The sequence below is a fragment of the Haliaeetus albicilla genome, chromosome 2, assembly GCF_947461875.1.
Source record: "Haliaeetus albicilla chromosome 2, bHalAlb1.1, whole genome shotgun sequence".
Lineage (NCBI taxonomy): Eukaryota > Metazoa > Chordata > Aves > Accipitriformes > Accipitridae > Haliaeetus > Haliaeetus albicilla.
In genome coordinates this window covers 19,918,529-19,941,693 of record NC_091484.1, presented here as the reverse complement: position 1 = coordinate 19,941,693, position 23,165 = coordinate 19,918,529, and the positions used below count along the sequence as shown (strand labels likewise).

The 23,165-nt window shown below is 36.2% G+C and overlaps 1 protein-coding gene across 8 annotated transcripts in view; it reads left to right on the top strand.

Moving 5' to 3' along the window:
* Window positions 1-20,782, top strand: part of NT5C3A (5'-nucleotidase, cytosolic IIIA) — a 29,311-nt gene extending 8,529 nt beyond the window's left edge. The window contains exons 1-10 of one of the 8 annotated variants that reach the window (XM_069809195.1): window positions 4,263-4,284; window positions 8,028-8,134; window positions 15,128-15,226; window positions 15,678-15,747; window positions 16,450-16,496; window positions 16,884-16,984; window positions 17,239-17,328; window positions 18,565-18,727; window positions 19,193-19,393; window positions 20,156-20,782. In XM_069809195.1, the coding sequence (XP_069665296.1) occupies window positions 8,033-8,134; window positions 15,128-15,226; window positions 15,678-15,747; window positions 16,450-16,496; window positions 16,884-16,984; window positions 17,239-17,328; window positions 18,565-18,727; window positions 19,193-19,393; window positions 20,156-20,257 (975 nt within the window). In that variant the 5' untranslated portion in view covers window positions 4,263-4,284; window positions 8,028-8,032 and the 3' untranslated portion in view covers window positions 20,258-20,782. Of the gene's footprint in view, window positions 1-4,262; window positions 4,285-7,497; window positions 7,649-8,027; window positions 8,135-10,770; window positions 10,822-15,127; window positions 15,227-15,677; window positions 15,748-16,449; window positions 16,497-16,883; window positions 16,985-17,238; window positions 17,329-18,564; window positions 18,728-19,192; window positions 19,394-20,155 lie in introns of those variants that run through there. The other 7 variants (XM_069809177.1, XM_009920789.2, XM_069809204.1 and 4 more) reach the window with 7 other exon arrangements.
* The last annotated feature ends 2,383 nt before the right edge of the window (window positions 20,783-23,165 follow it).

The following is a 23,165-nucleotide window of genomic DNA, read 5'->3' as shown; positions in this document are numbered from 1 at the left end:
GCCTCAATCTAGTCTGCTTTCCATGTTACCATGGAAAAATTGTATGTGAAACTGAAGGGTAGGAATTAGTACAAAGCAGTAGCAGTATAGTACAAAGTATAGTAGTGGTAGTATTACTACAAACCGGTTTTGAACATATCCTGTATCACCTCCAGAGGGCAAATGCAGAGAGATACAAGAAATAAGGAGCATCCAGTTGCATCTTTGAATGGATCCAGCAACCAGAAACACCCATAAAACAATGAGACACAGGGGCAAAACAGTCCATCATGCCTCAAATTATTATGCTGCCTGTTACCTTTAAAAGGAGTGTATGGTAGCTGTATTTCATCTTTAGACTTAATGGATTATTTTTTCAAGACGTTTAAAGAAGGGTCTGTACTCAAAGAGATCTTAACAGTTAAAAACTTCATTAGTCTCAATGTGTAAGTTTAACTGGAATATTAGCACTACATTCTTCCATCAGAATTGTAGTGTCTGGTAATGCATTGTAGATTAAACTTTGTCCCGCTGACATTGCTTTCAAACTGGGTCCCGCAACTCCACTATTCAAGGGTCAGAGTTTATTTGATCTAGATACAGCATTCTTAGGCTTAGTGAAAAAAAATCTAAGCAGATGTTTTTTTCTTAGAAGCAGATAAGAGGAGAATCAGCAGCAACTGCTTCAGTCCAGGCCTTGGGCTTAATGCAAATTCCATTCTAGTTAGTGTTACATGGGAAGCTTCTAGGGAAACAAGCATTTTTTTTTTTAAGTTCTTTCAATGCATATGCATATAAATATATACAGGATATTTAATTTTAAAAAGTATACATGCAAATCTACAGTTTGGGGAAAAAATAGTATAGGTCATCAAAACTACGTTCTTATGCAAGGTGAGCTTTTGCACACCTAATAGCTAACTAAGAATTTATAAATATACCACAGTATCTACATACTGCCAGTTCTTAGAATTCTATACTGTTTGCCTAGATGTTTTGAAGAAGGATTAGTTGTACTAACCACTTCACCTGTAAGCATTCTTTCAGAAAGTGTTGGATTCTGTGTAACATGAGAACAAAGTGGATCTTTCAGATAGCCAGACTCCAACATCTATCCTGTTACCATAGCAGTATTAAAGGAAAATGAGAGTACCACTCAAATTAAAAAACTGTAATTTGACAAAAATTAATTTTCTGTATCTGTGCTCTCTGAAGAAGAACCAATAGGAAAAAGGAAGGAGGGGGTAAAAAAATAAGATACTTGAAATAAAACTGAAGTACTATCATGAAGAGCAAATGTTTCTCCCTGTTGCCACATGTTCCAAACAGGGAGTGTAGACTTACCTTCCATGAAAGGTCTAGCCTGATACAGATAGTATCATCTGTCTAGCAGCAGTCTATAGCAGAGGCCCAGGGAAAGCAGAAGAATGGGGCAAGTTGTCATGATTTTTTTTTCCAGAATGATTTCCCAGCCTCCAGCAGCTTGTATTTCAGAGACAGTGTCTGTAATTTAAGATGAGCTTTTTTCATGTTGTTTTCCAGTACCTTTTTAAGGCTCTGTAAACTTACAGTATCACCAGAAATGAATTCCACATCTTACTACTTTACTTAATTGTGTGACCTGTAGCTGACTCCTTTTATTTGTTTTGAATGTGCCTCCTGTTAATTTTAGTTGATGACCTCTACCTCTTACACTGGAAGAGACAGTGAACAATCTTTCCCTATTAACCTTTTCTATGCCATCCAGTTATTTGTTTTCCAGGCTAAATTGTTCATTGTATGGAAGCTTTTCATATCATGGCTTATCCTTACTGCCCTTCTCAGGGCCTTTTCCAGTTCTGCTCTGTCCCCTGTAAGGTAGGGACACCAGAACTGCATTTAGTATTTAAGTTGGATTTATAAAGAGGGCTATGTAGAAAGCATTGGTAAGAATAGGCACCAGTGAAATATAAGTATGAAGGCCAAGAAAAAAGGCTTAATTTTCTTCTGCCCTGCATCAAGTGAGTGTCACAACCTTGATTTCTTCTTTCAATTCTAGTGCTTTAGAAGCTCTTCATAAAATTTAAGCATAATATAATAACTTCTTAGTATTGATCTGAGCTTGCTTACATTTAGAATATTTTTATATTCTTTTTTTGGCAAGGGTAGGGGAGGAATTGTTAAGAAAAAAAACAGATTAAATTCTGGCTCAGGCAGGATGTCATTTATAGACCAGTATTTCCAAGATACATTGTTACTGACCGAAGAGCACTTGGTCCTTTCCAGATACTCACTGATTACTAAACAATATATAACTTTTTTTTTCTCTCCAAAGTGAGGGAGTGACAGCAAAGCACAGAGGTGAGGTGATTCCCCTAACATAGAATCGGAGACAAGAGATGCCTGCCCTGAGCTGTATTTATTCAGTTCCAGAATCTTTAGAACTGGTTCTGTACAGTTTGCACCCCATATATTCTCTCAGAAAGAGACTAAATTTTTGCCTGGAGTAATAACTGACAGGAGGAGATCCCAGGAAATACTGGAAATTCAGGCCCTAGTTACTACTAGTTCTTCATAGACTTCTATAGAGGATTTGAAATACTGCATGAAGTATCCATTTCTATTGCCACAGTTGTTAATACTTCTGAGTTTTGTAATGGGTAACAATATCTTCATAAAATTTAAGCATAATATAATAACTTCTTAGTATTGATCTGAGCTTGCTTACATTTAGAATATTTTTATATTCTTTTTTTGGCAAGGGTAGGAGAGGAATTGTTAAGAAAAAAAAACAGATTAAATTCTGGCTCAGGCAGGATGTCATTTATAGACCAGTATTTCCAAGATATTGTTACTGACCAAAGAGCACTTGGTCCTTTCCAGATACTCACTGATGTTTGAGAAATATGTCTTTGATTAATGTGCAAGTCCATCAAAACCTCTTAGCCCTATGTTCTATTACCTGGACTTCAAGATACCAAGTCAGCAATGTATTTGGCTTGCCTTCATTCCTACTTTCCTGTAAGATTCAAGATGTCTGTTGATTTATCACCAGCAGAGATCTCTGCTTTTAGAGTGGTTTTGTAAACACAAGAGGAAGATGCATAAGGGACAATGATGCTACAATATCTTTTATTCTCTCATCTGAACAATCATTTCCTTATAGAGTTGCAAGTCATGGTTTCCTACGTGTTTCAAATTGATGCTAAAAACTCTATTCATTTTAGATTTACAGAACTGTAGAAACTGCTTTAAAAAAAACAACCAAACAAACAAAACCACACACAAAAAAACCCTTCAAATTCTGACCTCATAGACTTTCATAGAGTAACCACCTTGAGAGATCATTAAACCAGAATCATTTGTCTCACTACACGACCTTAACATAAGCTAATCATTGTTCTTGTGGACACTGCTTAAAACCTTTGCTTAGTCCTAATGAAACTGATGGTCTACGCCATGCTTAAAGCATGCTCTTATCTTGCTGGATTACAATGTGTCTTTATGTAACGTTATTTTTTTAATGAATGACAGTCATTTTATTGAGATAGCATTTTTTTTGTGAGTGCAACTTCATAGTGATTGTTGTATTAAACACAACAAGAATAAATACTTAAGAAGTTTAGCTGTTCTTTATACATTTGAGTGTATGTGTTAGCACTTATGTGTTCAATACAGCCATAAATGATCAGACTATAGATAATGACCAGTTTTATCTTGTATTGTAAAGAAAGACTGATCTCTGATCAGATCTAGAAAATCCTTATAAAATAAAGTTGCTAAATATGCCTTGTGATACAGTGCTTACCTTCTCTAATTGGTTCTGTGCATGCATTTATTTTTGCCTTTTTAAAATATAGCTGAGTAGACAATAAAATGGTGCTGGTGAGTCTTAAAATTGTTCAGCTTAAGACCCTCACCTTCTTAGCATGTGTCTTCTCTGGATTTATCACAGTTTAATGAATTCAGTCTTTAATATCTTCTTAACACTTTTCCATAGCAAGTGCTGTTCAAGCTCTTTCTGTTCATAGAATCTCTTACATTCCTCATGAGTGATCCCTATAATACACATGCACTTTCATATATAAAAAATATTTCTGTATTGCATCATACCAGCTGTAAATACAGCTAGCATTTTTTTACACCAGACCTGTACTGGAAAAATAAGTGGTATCCAAAATTCCTGCAAGGCATCCTTCTAAATCTTTGTTTACCCCAGCTTCATCAAACTGAACATTTATCTTATTTTCCTTGTTAATTGTCACTTACAAATATAAGAAGCTATTGCTGGAACCAGTGTGCTGCTCATCAACTCAGTTCACTAGGGTATGAATAAAAATCATGTTTGAATTAAATTATTTTATGTTGGTTCCTTTCTTCTGCTTGGTTTTGGTACTTGAGTGCTGAGGTTCAGTTAGCTTTCCCTGCCTTGTGGAGATTCTATCGAGTAGTCTGCTTAGGAAAATATATAGTAAGTAGACTTATTACAAAAGCAAAATTAGAAAACAAATGCAGTTCCTTAATGTTTAAAATTGATCCCTGCAATAAAACAAGGTATTGCTCAAGTAAAGTTGGGCAATATGCTAAATATATGGGGATATATTCAGAGTTGTTCAGTTGTAGTAGGCTCACTAAACAAGAATAAAAGGTAGTAAGCTCATGAAAAGCCACTAGTTAATGTTTATACTGTAGACAGGATTCACTCACCTCTAATTTTTGTAGCAATATTCTAATTTTAATGAACAGAAATGGCTCTTAAATATGACTTCTTTCTTGATCTTTAAAAGCTGATATCAGTTTAGTTGAAGTATTCAACTTTTGCTTAAATTTAAAAAAAAAAAAGTTCAGCTTACTTGCTTACATAACTTATCTGTGCTGTGTTCGTTTCTTTCCACAAATAGGTGCAACTTAGGGCAGAGGTGTGTAGGGACCGGTAGAACCAGTTTTTCTTTGCTTCAAACTAAAACTTCCAGTGCTTCATACTCTTTGAGAGCATCCTGAATCTCTACAAACCAAGTTCACCTAACACATCACCATATAAAGTTGAACCTTTTCCTAGTCTTAAATGAATGGCAATTCATCTAATGTTTTAAGTGGTGGTGGGGGTTTTTTTTTCTCTCTCTCTTTTTCTGCATAGAATATTGTGCAGTTGAGATATGGCCCTCAGCCAAAGAGAAAAGGTTAAAATAGAACCTATCTGTTGAAATAGCTATAGCTCTTTAGTTCATGGTTCTTAAAATATATTTAAATGACCTTCAGTATTGTGAGAGTAGAAATGTCATGCTGGACTTTGTTTCTCTCTCTTTAAAAAAGAAATGGTAATTTTAATTAACCTTTTACCAGAAACAGTAACAGAACATGGTCAGTAGTAGCTATTGTAATTAAAGTGTTTGACACAAAGGTTTCTTAGAATTGCAAAGGCAGTCTTCCTTGTTTTGTAGATGAGGAGTTTCATATACGGTATTTTCATTAAAGTGAAAGTACATTGTTGTTCAAGATACAGTAGATGGTTTTCTAAGAATTAGGTGTTGGCTGTATTAATGTTTACAGAAATTTTGTTCACATCATTTGCTCTTTCACGAACACTGTAATCGTTCATTTAAAATGCTTTCTAGTCTGGTATACCAAAAATTAGTCTGTAAAAGTTGGACTTCATTTCTGCAACTCTTTTCTTCAATCGTAAATCATATGTAATTTGGAAAAAAAAAAACAAACCTCCCACACTTTTTTTGTTTGTTTCCCTAACTTTCATAAAGAGCAAGCTAACTTTCTTTAAATTCTTGATAGCATTAGAATTAATTTTCTCACTGAATCACATCTGAGAAGTACCAGAATATCAACAGGCCAGCCCCACCACATCCCAGTCTCACCTATAAGGTTCACAAGACTCATTTATTTATATCAGTACCAGTCACCTTTGAAATATATAAAAGCTCAAAGACTTTGTAAATTGAATGTATAAAGTGATGCCTTTACCTGAACTACATGATTCATCTAGCAAGCATATTTTACTTCACTGTTCATAAGACTTTTTAAAATTGGAAATCCAGCACTGACATAAGCTACACATTTTTGTTGTGCAAATAATTCATATTTATTCAAGATACTGCATTATGTATACCTTTCCCAAACATGATTATGGAGATATTACTAACCAAAAACATGCTAACTATATTAAAATACTATAAAAGGTAATATTCCCTGTATGTTACCTATTACAACAGTGTACAAATTTTATAACAAGTAGATTAATGGGAGCTATGAATCCTGGCAAATACCAATGCCAAGTAAGTTCCATTTACTGTATATAGTCTTTGCAGGGATTATGTTATATTTTTAACATACCTTTCAAACTGTTTTGCTGCTTCAGGATACAGTAGACCTTAACATGTACATTTGGGGGGATCTTGTCCAATTCTAAGAGGATGAGTGTTGATGAAAGTTGCATGTTTTGTAGCAGCTGCAGTATTCACTAGTTGTTTCATTCGGTCAATACACACAGAGCACAACTGAAAAAATAAAAGTACTATGTGTAGGTCAGAGTCTGAGGAATCCTAACAGAGTACATACTGGCCTACAGTTGAAATGCAGACACAAAACGTATGGATCCACTGTACCATTCAGAAAAAATCTATTGATTTTTTTTAATGTAGAAAAACAGAACATCCTCCTTAAAAGGAAATTTTCATAACTGATGGATTTCTAGAGTCCTGGTAATGTGGTCAATTTTTTATAGTGCTAGGGGGTTTGTAGGTGCTACACTACTAACCTGCCCTTGCTTCAATTCTGATGATTGCACTGGTCACACTCGTGGCCACATATGAACTGGCCTGATGTTTGTGGTTGGTTCTGGCAGCCTGAAATAGTGATTATAAACCTAAGGTTGAACATCAGTTATGGGATAGTATAGGGAAGCTTGCACTGTTGCTATAGCAAGAGTTAACTTCAGGTGACACTTCCAAGCATTTACACAACTTCAAAGTGTAAATATGACTAGACAATACTTCCTTCATCCTCTCACAGTAAAAAAGATTCCTTTTAATACATTTTCTGTGTCATCTAGTTACTGTCTTTGATCAGGCAACATGCCTAATGACAAACTTCTGAAAGCACATTGAGTTGCCTTGTCTCTCAAAAATCCTGACAAACAAGCCTCCTTGATTTGCTGTTTCAGTATCACATAGATAAAGTAAAAAATTAATTAATTACTTTGCTGTTTCTACACAAATAAATGTGTGCTCCCTTGTAAACATTAATGAGACTGTGTCAATGAGCTGTAGGAAATCTGTGGCACTCTGCAACAGGAAATCCTAAAATATTTGGAAAGTTTTTGTAAAAGGGTTAAAAAGTAATAAAGTAGTAAACTTCTGCTTTGAAAAACAACTGCCTTCCTCTTAGAGCAGCCCAAATTTGCGTGCTGCATCCATGAAAGCTGTTCATTCAGTGAAGGTCAAAGGTTTTGTTGTTGGTACACCAGCTGATCATCTGTAAGCCTGTCAGGCTGTACTGCTGAGCATAACAAACTGCTGTGCATTGCTGACGTGCGTCACAGGACCCTGGGGTTTTGCATGGGGATTAGTCAGGCTGTATTTGGAAACGCCCTCAACTGCACCTTGTGCTGCTATATTAGTGTTTCTCAAGCAAGAGGAATTTTCTTTTGATTCTGCAGCTGCTCCTGCAAAACCCTCTGGTAAGTGCGCACAGCTTCTGTCAACATTACTGACTGTCTTCTGCCTGCATTTTTAAGCCAAGGTTATGAGCTGAGGCATTACTTACAGTTGTTTATTGTGACAAACTGTATTTTTCAAATAAAAATTTGATAGCACAGAATTGGCAACAGCACTGAAGGAATAAATATATTTACCAGTTTTTACTGAATAGCTTAATTCAACTTAAATATTCCTCTAGTTTTAAATATGAATCAGAGTAGTCTTAAGTGTGGGTGTTTTCAGAGTGATATAGCTATGTACCATGCATGTCTCCTTTTATTTCTATACAGCAGGAATAGCAAAGATCACATAATTTAGCAGACCAATTCTTAAAAGGATTTGGTTGGGTTTTGTTGGCAGCCTATATGCAAGCCCTGCATCTCTGGACTCTGCTTGCCACCTATGCTGTTGCAGTAGGACAAAATCAAGGACAGAAGAATCAGGAGTGCCCTAAGCTCAACGCACAGGTATTCTCCTTTAAAAGCACAAGAGGAAACGCTGTTGTCATGTTTTCTGTGAAAGTGCTCTCTCCAGATTTTTTTAATATTTTTTTTTCCAGACTAAATATCAGAATCCAGCACATTAAGTGTAAAAAGATGTAAATAATTAAACAAAATAAAATAGGAAAAATTATTTTTAGTATGCATCCTATTCCATTTCTTAAAATAGCTTAGGTAGTGAAGCCACTTCCAGTTATTTCTTATAACCTGTGCTGGGTATCTAGTTTTGCAGCATGTTATCAAGCAATTGTAAAGATACTCAATGTTCTGTTGTTTCATTTCCATAATAACATTTGCCTATTTACTTTTTACATAAGTAGTCCTAAGGCTATTTCTTGGCAAAACTACCAGAAGAGTAATTTGGTAATTACTAGTTACTAAGGATTTCTTACCATATTTGAGTTTAAATCATATTAATATAAAATGTATTATGTTTTTGGGTTTGGTAATTATAAATTGATAAATATCTGTCCTGAGCTCAGGTTATTCTAGCAAACTGCATGATCACTAGTGCAGTTCTCCTGACTAGCTTGAACATAATGGAGTGACTGATGTGACTACACTCGCATCCGGTAGCTTTTAATGTTCCTGTCTAAAAGATAAGCCTACTACAGCTGGGGCTGCTAAGAGAAACCTCTCTTGCACTCATGGACCAAAATTCATATTGTCTGAATTAAAGCCAATCTGGCTTTATATATATATGAGCATATAAGCACATGTAGCTACATAGGTGTATATACAGGTGACGGAAAAAGATACACACACACTCTCATTCTGTGGTTTTTGTTACAGCTCCCCCACTTACTGAAACTCATATATTGTAAATAGCAGAAGTTACATGAAGAACCTTGCATGCTTTTCAAAAGCTTTTTGGTAAGGTTTGTTTTCTAGATCTAGTAAGCAGATGAAAGTAATGTTCTGTAATAACAGCAAAAAGAAAAAGGGAGTGGAAAATAAGATGTAAATTAAGGATTGTGCCCCTTTTCTTTATAATTTCACCAAACTTACTTTCTGCCACCAAGAACACTGAAATCAATTTTCTGTAGCTTGCCAGGGTATCAAATTTCACAGCTATCCCTGATGCCATGCCCTGCCCTTTTTTGGTACATGTCCATAAGTAAGTATATGTGATAGCTAGTCTCAGACCTTGGAATTGGGCATCTGCAGTTCCCAAAATAAATGTAATTTATTCTTGGTTTATACTCTTTTACCTGGAAGCTGTCACCATAGACTAGAAATAAACTTTACAAGTAATTGAATCCTATCCATTTTATCACTTTGATTTGCATTTTCCTTGTTCAGAAGTAATATTAATAGTTCCCTCTCCTTGCCAGCCCACCCTTGTGTCTCCTCTGTATCAAAAGTTTATAGGTTTGGAACCTAGTCTAGTCTAAGGCAGGTTTACGGACAAAGTAGAAAAAAAGAAATTGTGTGATAATCAAAATTCACATACTGTCAATAGTATTACAGCTAGTTCTTATTCATTGTCTTACCACTTTTATGATGTTATGGTCATCTGAACTTTTGCAGAGTATTTTTAATATGTCTGTAAGTGTGAGAACAGTTCTTACTATTATTCAAAATTACTGACACCTAACAAAGTACTCTATCAATCATTGAGAATTATAGAGAAGTTCCTTTAAAATTTTATCCACCCATAATACAGGGTGTTTTCTTAGCAGTGATTTTTGGGAGGCATCCATACCAGATTAGTCTTCGTAAAGTAAGAAAACTTTGTATTTGCCAAGTAGTGTAGGCTTACAGGGTATCAGTATAAAAATACTTTGCCCCATTTTTTTATGTCCTTGGTCAAAGCATTACTTAGCAGACTTATGATGATAACCTCTTATATTTTTAGTTATTACTAGTAATATTTCAGGCTGTGTATCTAGATTTGACTGTGAAATGAGCCATATCTCCATGTAGTTAAGATAGCAAGTCACTCAGCTCATCCTTCCTAACTTAAAATTGCAGATAATGAAAAAACAGAAGGTGCCACAGTCGTCCTTTATATTAAGTTTCCTTTTTTATTGGACATTATTTTTTAATCTTTTCTATATTTTTTTTTTTAATCATAGGGACTTACATTGTTGTTTTACTGGATAGGGGGAGGGAAGTAACTGCTCTACCTCCAGCTCTCAGTGGATTCAAAAGTTCAGTATAATCTTAACTCCAGAAGATGACATTACACCTTGTGCACACAATCAGTTATTAATTCCCTCGGATACCTGATTGGAAATGCCTATTATGGCAGCTGTGAATTCACTTAGATACCTGCCTTCCATTTGAGTGATTATCACCAACTCTTGTTTTATAATCGAACTGATGCAGCATGCACTTAGATATACGCTGTCTCAAATACTAAGAAAACTATATATATATAAGCAGCACCCAGATACAACATAAAAGCATCTGTTTGCACTTCTACTATCCAATTGTATATAAGAAACTATATTTCAAAACTAGAATTCAATACAGTCTTTGCAGTAAATACTTTTCCTCTTTATTTAACCCAGCTACAAAGATGCATGTCTCATGTACTAAGTAGACTTGTAATTTTCAGAACTATCCTTGTTGTAAATGACCCGTTCTGTGGTTTGTAGGACTGAGGGATTTCCAAACCTGCGTGACTCCATTACTGTTAATTCTTTAAGGTATGACTCTAACAGTTAGCAGGTAACTGGAATAAGGATGTAGGAAATTCTTTTGTAGCTGTCATAAACAAGCAGATCTTTCTTCCCTTGTCATAAATCCAGTTAAGCTCAACCTTTCAAATAACCTTTTTCAGTTTTGTTCTCCTTGCTTCTCTTTGAAGGCTCCTTAAAAATGACAGAGACTAGAAACTTAAATGTATTTGTGGCCAGTGTATGTGCCAACCACAAATTACCTTTGGGAGTTGTCATCGTTTAACATGTGTTTTAAGAGAGATACCGGCCTCTGAGCTATTTCAATAACACATAGATGTCCTTGGTAAGAAAGCAAAAGTCTTCTCACACTTTCATAAAATGACAGAATAAATAGGGGCACTTAGGCGTTTCAATATGATGTACTTTCAGATGTCACAGTGAAATATGAATTCCTTTTCCTGTGCTTGTAGAAGCTCCTTGCTCTGACAAGCTTTCTTGCCTTTGTTAGGTGCTGTGGAGATTTTTGTTTCGCTGTTTCTCTATATGTGTTCTTCCCAGTCAAATGGTGCATCAGAATTTTGGCGCTTTTGTGTATACCAAGTTGACTCCTAGACCTTTCTTAAACAACTAATAGAAACACAAATTTTATCAAATTGACTGAACTTTTCTTATTAGCATTTTTTCACTCTTTGTTGTTTAATCTGCCTTACCAGTTCTTTCCAACTTGAATCTGCTTATCTCTTTCAACTCTGAAGAATAGCAAACATGCAACAAAAAAAACAACAGCTGGACTGGGCAGAAGTGTAAGACATTGAAGGAGACAGTTTGCCAGAAAACTGGTGACTGTTTATTAGACAGTTTCATTTACTTCTAATATAATAATGATAAAGCCTAAATAAAAGAATTGCTATTTAACATTCACTTGCAAATATGAATACAAGGAACTAGTGATGGGGACAGTGGCTATTTCAACTAACCATATTTGTCTGAGGCTTTATCAGATGCCATATCCATAATGAAGACTTGGGTTTGCCTATTAAAGTGCTTGTGAGACTGAAATCGTCTGGGTTATACTCGCTGCAGAAGACACTTTCTTTTTTTCCCCTAAACTAAAATACTCTTCATCTGACTTCAATTCCTGTGTAAAAATGAAAGATGTATTAGAAATAAATGAACCTTAAAATCTGATCTTGAGTAGGAGTATCAGTTTACAACATCAAAGCAGGAAGCTTTCATCATACTTAAAATCTTAAGCAATGTCTTGTTTAACATCATCTACTAAAGTGTTTACTAAAGAGGTTTTTCCTCAGGTTGTTTCAGAAACTTAAAAAAGGCCTCAGTCTGAAATAAAACAGTAGCAAACAATCCAACTTTCCTCATACAGTCTCTCCCTCTGATCTCTCCATCTCTCCCAGCATATATTCTGTTTAAATCCATTATATTAGATACTAAGCAACAGACTTCCTAAGTAAACCAAACAATGTTTGAACTACTTCTTACAAAAGCATGCATTTAGATTTCACTTTAATTTTTGCATTCCAAGTCTAAAAATACATATATAATTTGCCTCCTGAAAGACAAAGGAATTAGTCAATTTACAGTGAAAAAATTACAAAGCATAGTCAAATTGCGTTATCTTTCATTATAGAGGAAAAATGCTGTATACCCACCAAACAAGTGGTAAGTTTACTTTTGTTTACCAGCGCTGTATAATATACAAAAGAAATACCATAAAACACCTTTAAAGAGTTGCAGATTGTTAATGTTTTATTTCATGAAGCTAGATCTGCTGATAATTGTGAATAAATATCTTTAAGTGATTTGTAAATGTATTTCTCAAAAGATTAGGCAATTCTTTAATGGCTATTTTCCAGAAATTTTGTTTTTTGTTAACACTCACTAGCTTTCTCAATGATTCCCAGCCTAGGATGTAGCTGATAGTTGGAAGCCAATCCTAATGTACCTTTTTTGAATTTGCTGTGCTAATAAAAGTAGCAAGGCACTGCAACCACACAGAGAACAACTGTCTTAGTGTAGGAGGTACAACTTTTGCAGAAAATGTCTTTGCCATAGGATGTCAAAGGAAAACCTTAAATCTTCCAAACTAAGTGAAATTAATGCAGTTTGTTTCTTTATGAGACGTAAAAAGCAAAGTAGTAGTAAATACCCTGTCATGACTTAACAATTTTTGGCAAGATATTCTGGTATAGGTGAAACTTCTTGGATGGGTGGAAAACCTTAAAAAATTAGAGACTCACGATTAGGGTTTTAGAAGGATTTATATTTTCTGTTTTCATTAGTGTCTTTGAGGATATCAGCCAGAAAGTAGCAGTAAGCATACTGTGGATTAGAATTATTTGTTATATTCAGAAATGGGAGCACTGATGTGGAAGAAAAGATACAATCCAGCAAGACTAAATGTAAAATCTAGCACTTTCTGCAACTACCTGTTTCTGCCTAGGAGTAATTTTGAAGACTACTTGACCATTACCAACTGAATTTGAATCATTCTCACCGTATTACTACTAACGAAGCAAGTGTATTCAGACATGTATGCAAAGGTATTATCTGAAGACAGGGGCCAAAGTAGCCCTTCAGCTGAGGCCTTTTCGGAGCAGAGCAGAAATGTTATACCCACAGTTATGGATGCTGTGTTTCAAGAATGATATGATTCAAATGGATGGGCTAGGACAACACCAAGAATTGTCAGAGGTTTAGAAAATTGTGCTGTGCAAAAGAAGATTGAAGAAACTGGGGTTCCTTAGTTAGGAAGAAGGGAAAAATATCCAGCGAGCACCTGTGAAAAAGAATACTTTCCTTGAAGATGAATGACCTAAAATTACAGCAAGGAAGGTTAAATAGAGATTAAGCAAACTTTTCTGAACATGAAGGTAGTTGAGCACTAAAATACATAGTTGAGGAATATGTGAGTGGAGGTTTTGAAGAATGGGTTAGACAAGTATCTGCTGAGAATGATGTAGCTGTAATAGTTTGCTTCTACCTGAGGGCAGAGTGGACTAGAGCCGACACTTAAAGGCTTCTCCAGTTCCTTCTTTTCCCTGACACACCAGTGTCTTTTCCATTACAAAAACATGTGTTTGCAAGACTTTAAAACATCATCTTTTTCTTAAATGATAACCTAATTGCAATTTGACTGCAAGACAGTTGTTGCCAATTAATAAAAGGGTTAGTAGCATCAAGAGCAGGAAGAAAGCGTTGCGCGACAATTGGTGATACGAAAACTCTGGTTCCAGAAATGTGTCTGGAAATAGAAGCTGCTTTTTTTTTTTTTTTTAGATTTTATTTAGCTCATTGCAGCTAAAATTACATGCTAGAAAAGCTGAATGATCAGAATGTGAAAAATATAATTCCTAGCACTTCATCATCTCTGAAGTTCTGTGTGCAGAAAATAAAATTTACTACTCATAAATGCCCTTGTAGACAGATTGCAAATGTCTGATGCCTTTGCTTTAAAGAGAGTCCATACAAGATTATAAAGGAAGGAGATACATACTAAATTGGGAAATTTCTGTCAATAAGTACTTCTTTTACAACTTCTGCAAGGTTGAAGAGAAACTTTTAGAGTAAGCAAAGGCTTGGCAGGGAGGGTGTTGTTTGGGGAGCGGTGGGGGTTTGTGTTGGTTGGGGTTTTTGTTGGCTGGGGTTTTTTTCTTTTTTACCAAATTCAGCATTTATCATAATATTCAAGAAATGTTCTTCATTCAAAAGGAATACGTGGTGGGATAGCACATGTTTGTTCAAAACTGTGCAGTAAAATAGGTAATAGAAAATGATTGATGAACTGGCTAGGGAGCAGGAATTACTTACTCTACGGCCTTGGAATACTCAGTTGACACATGCAGCATTCTCAACAAAAAAAACAGGTGTCTAAAATCAGCCTGTCTTCTTTATCTATGTTGAAACTTTAAGAGCGTATTAATTGCACAAAGAGCTAGTTTTCAGGTTCACCATCTCCCAGTAACATACTTGAACCACAAAGTGATCCCATATGTCCTGTTTCTATGTATCTCCCTTATTTCCTACAAATACAATTATCTTTTCTGTGAGTGTCAGCTTACTGAATAATTTAGTATTAGGAAAGGAAATGAAAACAGATGTCGAGAGCAAACAGAATTGTATGCAGTTGTCAGTTAATATATCCAGAATATTTTCTGTATCTTCATACTCTTAACTTGCCTTCCTGTCCTGAGCATGTCTTGACGTCACATGAAACTTTATAGATACAGATCTTCCAATTTGATGGATAGCTGGTATTACCTAGTAAGTTTTCCTCTGTAAGTATATTTCTGTCTTTGTTCTTAACTCTTCACAGATGCCAGAATTTCAGAAGAAAACTGTCCATATTAAGGACCCAGAAAAAGTAGAGGAAATTATTTGTGGCCTCATCAAAGGTGGAGCTGCCAAGCTTCAGGTAAAAGATAGTAGAAGGTGCAACCAGTTCGGAATGAAAGCAAACATGTGATTGTTGTTCTATGCCAAAAGATTTTAAGAATACATGTATATAACAGAAGTCAGCCTTCAAGAAATCTCCAAAACGTAGACATCTGTTAACTGTTTTAATAGACCTTGTTGACTCAACTGTAATTCAACCAGACACTAGTTAAGTAAGTGATATAAACATATAAGCTTAGTAATTTCAGGAAATATTCTGACCAAAGGAATTAGAAAAACAGGCTTGTTAGAAAAAAAGTTATTCATGTGGGATATTCTAGCTTACATTACAATAGTTCAATAGAATAGGGAGATTTCTGTGACACATGATACTCAGCTGCAACTATTGTTGATCGTTCAGAATTTCTAGGCATTCTTTATTTTATCCCTCCGTGTTGTAAGACAGTTTTGCTTTTTCTTTCCTTAAATAGATTATAACAGATTTTGATATGACATTAAGTAGATTTTCCTACAATGGAAAAAGATGTCCAACTTGTCATAGTGAGTACTTTTTTTTTTTTTTAATACGGATTGTTCATTCTTTTGAGTTTTTCCTAGATTTTATTTTTCTATCCAATTTATTCCCTAATATGAGATTTTATATTGACTTGTTACCTAACCTGTACATTCTAATGAAGTATTCTAGTGACTGTCTATATGTGGTTTTATGTATACGTATTTTAATCACAATCTGTGTGAATTAAAATCAGATAAATTGTCATTCACAATTAAAACATTAAGTTCTGAACTATAAGATGTTGGTGGCTTGATATGGTAGGGTTGACTTTTATTTTTTAAGAGCCCATAATAGTCCTGATGCCTGCAAGAACCAGAGAGTAAACTCCTCAGAATTCTTGATATTTTTATCCCATAGCCTTTTAGAACAAACAAAGAAAATCCATATACTAATGAAGTGGGAATCCTAAAACATATAGGATGCCTCATGATGATTTCAGAAACAGTTAAATCACAAGAAACAGGTTAGAGACCTTGTAATTGAGCTTTTAATTCAGAGATGAGGGAAGGACATCTTCATGTTTATGAAGAAAAATGTGCCTTTTACTGGTTGCTGGTAAGAAAAGTTCTGAGGAAACATAGTGGTATGTCATCAAACATTGTCATCCATGCCATTTACAGTGTTGTAGAGCAAAGTAAAAGAAATATACCATATTGTTTAACACTTTTTTTTTTTTCACCCTCCAGACATCATTGATAACTCTAAGCTCATCACGGAGGAATGTCGGAAAAAGGTAAATGGAAAACCTGCTAGCTATTGGTTTGTCGTACAGACAACTGTTATTATTCACTGGCTGTACTGTGTGTTGAATTACACAGCATGACAAGACAAGGGATACTTTCAAATCCTTAAAGCTCTCTGAGCTCTCTCACTGGCTGCAAGACATCCCACCACTAATAGAAGTCAACAGAAATATTTGTATTCTTGTTAGTAGCATGTAGTTCAGTTTACTAGCAGCCACTTTTTCTTCTTAGATATATTTACAAGCTAATTCTTTGTTCAAAGAGCATTTCAGACTCCATTTTATCTAAATAATGTAATCAGAATGAAGAAAGTTACTTTGATTGGTTAAATCAAATACCAAGTGTTATTTTATAAAAAGACATTAAACATCTGGTAGTTTTTTTCCTTTCAGTTATTGCAGCTGAAAGAAACCTATTATGCTATTGAAATTGATCCAGCTCTCACTATTGAAGAAAAATATCCATATATGGTAGAATGGTAAGAGACACCTCCCATCTTCAAATTGTACTAAGATTAGATTTAATAAGCTTTTAAAAGCAAATTAATGGCAGTAATTAGCTTTTAGCTAACACATTAACTGAATTAATGTCTGAGTATTGTGCAACAACTGGTTTTGCTTTGCAAACTTGAATAAGCAAGAATTAACCATACAGGATGCTTTTCATCATGAGATTCGAGGAAAGGTGAATCTTAATAAGTCAATTTCAACCCATTTTTTGTTTCTATTCTAGGTACAATAAATCTCACGCACTACTCATTGAACAAGGCTTACAAAAAGATAAGTTTGCAGAAATTGTGAGGGAATCTGATGTTATGCTGAAGTAAGTCCTTTTTGACTTGAACAATACTGTTTTGGAGAGTTTTCTGTAGATTCTTACTGGGGGGGGAAGAAACCACCACATTTCTGAGAATGTGACAGCTTAATCTTGGAACATAGCGAGCTCTTTATGCTCCCACTTTATTGATATCTTGTGGCTAAATGCCTACAATGATCACACTGTATAAACTAGAGATCTGAAACTTTTTTTTTTAGTCCCATCTGTACAAGCTTGATTTCTGTAGACCTTCATCCTCTTGAACTTGCACTGGTGACACTTCTTTATAAGGGGAATGTAGAGTTCAACGTTGTTCCTTTAAAAAACATTCCCTGTGAGATAAAAATAAAGCATCTTGAGGAATATGTCTCACATGTTGTGTTAAATATTATTCTTCCTCTTGGCTAAAGTCAAGTTTAAAAGCCAACAAAGTCCTTGCTTGAAACGTGCTCTGGCTCCCATCTCTTTTAAAGTTCTCCAAAATTGTCTGTAAATTTTGTACTACAAAAGAAATAGTGTTTGTTTATCATACTGACTAAATTCTTATCTTTCACAAAACAGACAAGCACACCATCTCTGCCTGTTTGAAAGCCTAAGTCCACGTGGGTTGAATCTTCATTCACAAGCTAAAATTCCCTCAAAAACTTCTGTGATAATTTTTTTTTTTAAATGTAAAATTCTACCTATCAATGTCTGTATGGAGAAGGTGGATAGAGATAATATTATCTTGTTCCTGGAATACTATACGTAGTTTTGATTGAATACTAAAAAACTTTGAGGAAAGAGTGACAATAAATGTTTTCAGGATTTAAAAACAAAACAAAATTAGTTTTATGGTAATAACACTATAGAAAGCAAAATATTTAAGCAAGGAAGATTGAAAAGAAATGTACAGCCTGATAGTAACTAGAGAGAGTTTTAGTAGTTGCTTGCTTGTTCTGGGGTGTTTGGGGTGGAGGAAGTGTTTTTAAGTCTTTAAAACACAGTTAGAGGTTCTTGGGGAAAAAATTATACAGATCAAGACCAAACAGCTTGATGCAGAAGTTTCTTGCTAAAACTACATGCCTTGTGTTAGGTTGATGGTTATTGCTAACCTGAAAAGGTGCGATAAAAGAAATAGTGAGGTGCTCAGGGAAAATTAATTTTCTTTTCCAAAGATGACATGAATGTCTTCTGAAAACTCAGACTTTTTTTTGCTTGCTTTGTTTGAGATTTGATTTGTATTTACATTCTGTGTTGCAGAGAAGGATATGAGAACTTCTTTGATAAACTCAGTGAACATAATATTCCTGTGTTCATATTTTCTGCTGGGATTGGGGACATTCTTGAGGAAGTCATCCACCAGGCTGGGGTCTACCATTCTAATGTCAAAGTGGTTTCCAATTTCATGGATTTTGATGAACATGTATGTATGAAATAACACATTCTTATCAAACATGACTCTTTGTGGTATTTAGTAGCTATTTATATATACTACAAGATGAACATTTTAATGCAACAGATGTAGCCATCTACCCTGCCATATAGCAAATGAGAATTGCTTACTCAGCACTCTCACAGGCAAAAAACAAGCAGAAGATAACAGTTCAAACACTGTTAGCATGGTGTGACTAAGATACCATTCATTTCTTTTAACAACAACCTCACACTCAGCCCAGTACAGCGCTACTCCTCCAAGCAGGGAGGATCACTCTCTGCCTAGTCTTAACAGTGCTATTACAGTCATTACATTATTTAACAGTAATTTATCTTGTTCATCATTAGAGATTACATAGTTCAGTGTTAGTTCAACAGTAATATCACCTATTTCATTCTAGGTTCTATCTTGCCTATGTGATACTAGAAATAACTTCAGTGGGTTTTTTAATAGGGAATATTAAAAGGATTTAAAGGAGAATTGATTCATGTTTACAACAAACATGATGGTGCCTTGAAGAATACAGAGTACTTCAAACAACTAAAAGACAACAGTAATATCATACTGCTGGGTGATTCTCAAGGAGACTTGAGTATGGCAGATGGAGTAGCAAATGTTGAACACATTCTTAAGATCGGCTATCTCAATGATAAAGTAAGTAGCCTTATCTAACCTTGTAAACTTTGAGTGAAACATTGTGAGTTAAACAGGTTCATTGTAATAAGCTTCAGCTATCAAACCAAGTCTTTGGCCCATATTTGTTTGGAGATTTTAAACATTTTTCATGGATTTCTTGCCTTCAGTTTTTTTCTAACGCATAAGCTACAAAAACACAAATGTAGATTGCTTTGTTTTTTGTACTGAACTAGTTCCAAAAAGGTATTTTGTTGAGAAGTAAAATTCAGAGGCTAGAGAAATTAATTCTCTTAAATTCCTGTGCCTCCTCCCCCTCCTTTCAATACTAGATTGATAATTGAGCAAAATTATAAATCTTCCGAATAACAGATTTAGGCCGTGTCTCCTGTTTTAGGGTTGGGGTTTTTTTGAGGTGACACAGAACTGATTGTTTGCTAAGTTATAATGCACATCCGTTTGCATTCAGGAGAAAGAAAACTTCAGTTTTCTATTTCTCTCTGCCTTTTGGGAAGCTGAGGAAGTAGTTTTTCTTTCAGTATCTTTATGTGCAAGATCCTGGAATAAATATGAGGTGTTATATCCTGTAATGCACACATAGTTATGTCAGGCTACTCCTACGCTGTCATCCTGTGGAATTCACTCGTAGGAGCAATAACAAGTTTGCATGGCTCATTCCTTGAATTTGGTGGAAAGACTGGGCAGTATTTTAATGACAAAAAGTCTTTCAGAAATTAATTGTATAACTAAGTGGGTCTTTGTCTTTATCCCTTTTGCAATTAGGTAGATGAGCTTTTGGAAAAATACATGGACTCTTATGATATTGTCTTGGTGAAAGATGAATCCCTGGAAGTTGCCAACTCCATCCTACAGAAAATCCTGTAAATTGCAGTCTCAAGTCACTCCATTCCTTCCAGGAGGCAACTGGACAGAAGATCACACATGTGCTGTCTTATATGTGTTTATTACTCATTTACAGAACTGTTTAATTTAATTTAAAACTTTTATCTTCATTTTGGTATTTTGAAATATATATATATGGAATCCATTGTCAACTAGAAGCTCCTTTTACAGCTCTTATGCTGTTCTTTATTGTCTCACACTCCTGTTATAACTATATTTAAATTGGATTTATAGATGTGATAAACTGCTGCTGATGGGATACTATGGTTCACTGTCTTTTAATCAGCCATTTCAGAGGAGCATTTTAGAAAATGTGGCTATTTTGTAAAATTGAAGATGTAAACATTCTGTGAATAAGCAGCATGCACATTTGTGTTGCCTTTTCTTTCAGAGAAGATACTTCGGTCTCAGCTGTACTTTGAAGGATCTTACTTATATGCTACAGACTGCCACAGTATTTTTTTCATACATATATTTTTCCTCAGTAAAAATGCTTTATTCACCCAATTCAGGCAAAGTGTTTCTTCGTAATAGATTTTTGTATCATTACAAAGTATTTTATGTCCTTACTGTTTCTTTATCCTCTGTGGAATGGGGAGAATGTTTTAAGCTAGTATATCTGAGGTAAAGTTTCACATATTTGTAACAACAGATAGTTTCACAAGCTAATAGTACACAGCTGTAACTTCAGCCCCTTTTCAGATCTTATTTTGTCTGCTGTTCCACTTCTAGGCTGATGTTTCATGTCAAAGCTAGCATGGGTCATCTGAAATAATTTCTCTTGCAATTCTCAGTGAGCTGCTCCAGGCACAGAAAATCAAAACAAAGCTAGATCTTAATCTTGGATTTTAAAAGCTGACTTAGCCGTCTTGCAAAACCAAGTTTTCTTGCTACCAGCCCCATACCTCAGAAGCACTTAAGGAACACTTCTCCAGACTGGCTTTAAGTCACATTTCCACTGTCTGCAAACTGTAAGTCCAAGTATCAGCATAGCACCTAGCTCTTCTCGCTTTATTATGCGAGTCCTCTCTGTTTAAACACCTACTGAATCCTCATAAAATCTAGAATAGTTTGGGTTGGAAGGGACCTTTAAAGGTCATCTCGTCCAACCCCTCCTGCAATGAGCAGGGACACCAACTAGATCAGGTTGCTCCAAACCCCATCCAACCTGACCTTGAATGTTTCCAGGGATGGGGCATCTACCACCTCTCTGGGCAACCTGTGCCAGCACCTAACCACCCTCATCGTAAAAAATTTCTTCAGAAAGTATTTCCCCTGTACTGAACACATTACAGTACTTCTCAGCATCATGTACAGAATGATACAGCTTACTACAGATGCAGCTTTGGAAGCTTAATCTAATTTATGTTGCAGGAGAAGTTAAAGATGGTGTTGTGACCCTGGTCCTAAGAGGTCTCAGCTGTACTAGCTCTATTCATTAATAGAGGCAATCATACAACTTCTCTAACATGCAATATAGTCATTGTTCCCCTTTGCTTTCTTTTACATACAGCAGGGACTGTGCCATCTTCCATTCCCTGAGGAATTGTAATGAAAATATGGGAGAGCCTAGATCTGCATTATTTCCCACCAACAAGTAATACACACCTCAAGAAGTGGCCTCTTTCCGTCCAACCTGTGGTCTGTTCTCTAAATTCTGACTCAGTAGCACGTCACATTTTTTCCAAATGAGCAGACTTACATCTGTTACCACACCTGCTAGAACCTTCCAAGGCAGCAGGGGCGGGGGGGGGAGTTAGTTTCCTTACCCCACCTCTGCATCCTCTGTGGTAAACTGAAATTAAATCATCCCTGTATTTTGAATGCATGGCAGAGGCTTGATGCACAATCTGAGGCACTGTGAGCATCCTTTCATAATAACATTGCACATGCTGTGCCGGCAGGGAACTGCTGAGCACAGGGACCTTTCAGAAATTCCAGCCTGTATCTGAACAGGCAAAGACTGTTTGAGGGATGATGTCCTCCTTGTATACAATCTACAGTCATCCAGTTCCCTACTCCTGGCACAGGGGCAGCTAGATCCCCAGAAGCGGGAGCCTTAGAAGCTGTCCATTTGAGCAGAAAACCACTTAAACCTTAAGACAGCCGGGGAAAGGATAGTGTCTTGGCTGCCTTCCATTTGAGAGCCATGACTCAGACAGCAGCAGACTGGAAGAGCTGAAAGTGCCCTGACAGTACCAGTGACAGGAGGAGATGGGAGCAGCAGCTGCCTCAGCCCTGGCCTGCCAAAGCCAGAAGACAAGGAGAGCTTGAAAACAGTAGTGCCAGCTGCAGAGTCAGTGGCATCAAGATTGCTGCTCTTCACCCTCTCTCTCATACACATGCACCCAAAATCAAGTGCCCAGCAGCAGCCGGTGCTGCAGTTGATGTGTGGCTGACAGGAGCAAAGACTGGCCGAGTGGGAGACACTGCACAGAACGGGCTGAAGGTGAGAAGGACTTGTGGCAGCGGGGCTGAACAGGAGAGATTCTGCAGCTCTAGGAGCTACAGGGTGAGCAGCTGCCTGGGGTAAGCAGAGTCACAGGCAAGGGCAGCAGGCCGCCTCAGAGCAGCCAGGGACAGAGCAGCTTTATCCAAGCCGTCACAGAAGAGCAGGAGGAAGTGTATTAGAACATGCCAACCATAGTGGGACAGGAGAGGCTCACAGGCAGGCACCCTGGACACCCAGCCAGGAGGGGCAGGAAGGATGTTCCCCAATGCACAAGATATACACTTTCTCCCTTTCCTCTCCTGCTTGGATGAGCCATTGAGCCAACCTTCACGCCCAGTCCTTGTGGCCTCTCTCCCTGTTCCCTTGTTTGCCTGTGCCAGGGAGGAGGGCAGGATGGTTGTATTGCAAAACTGTAAGGGAGGGAGCAGCCTTCTGTGC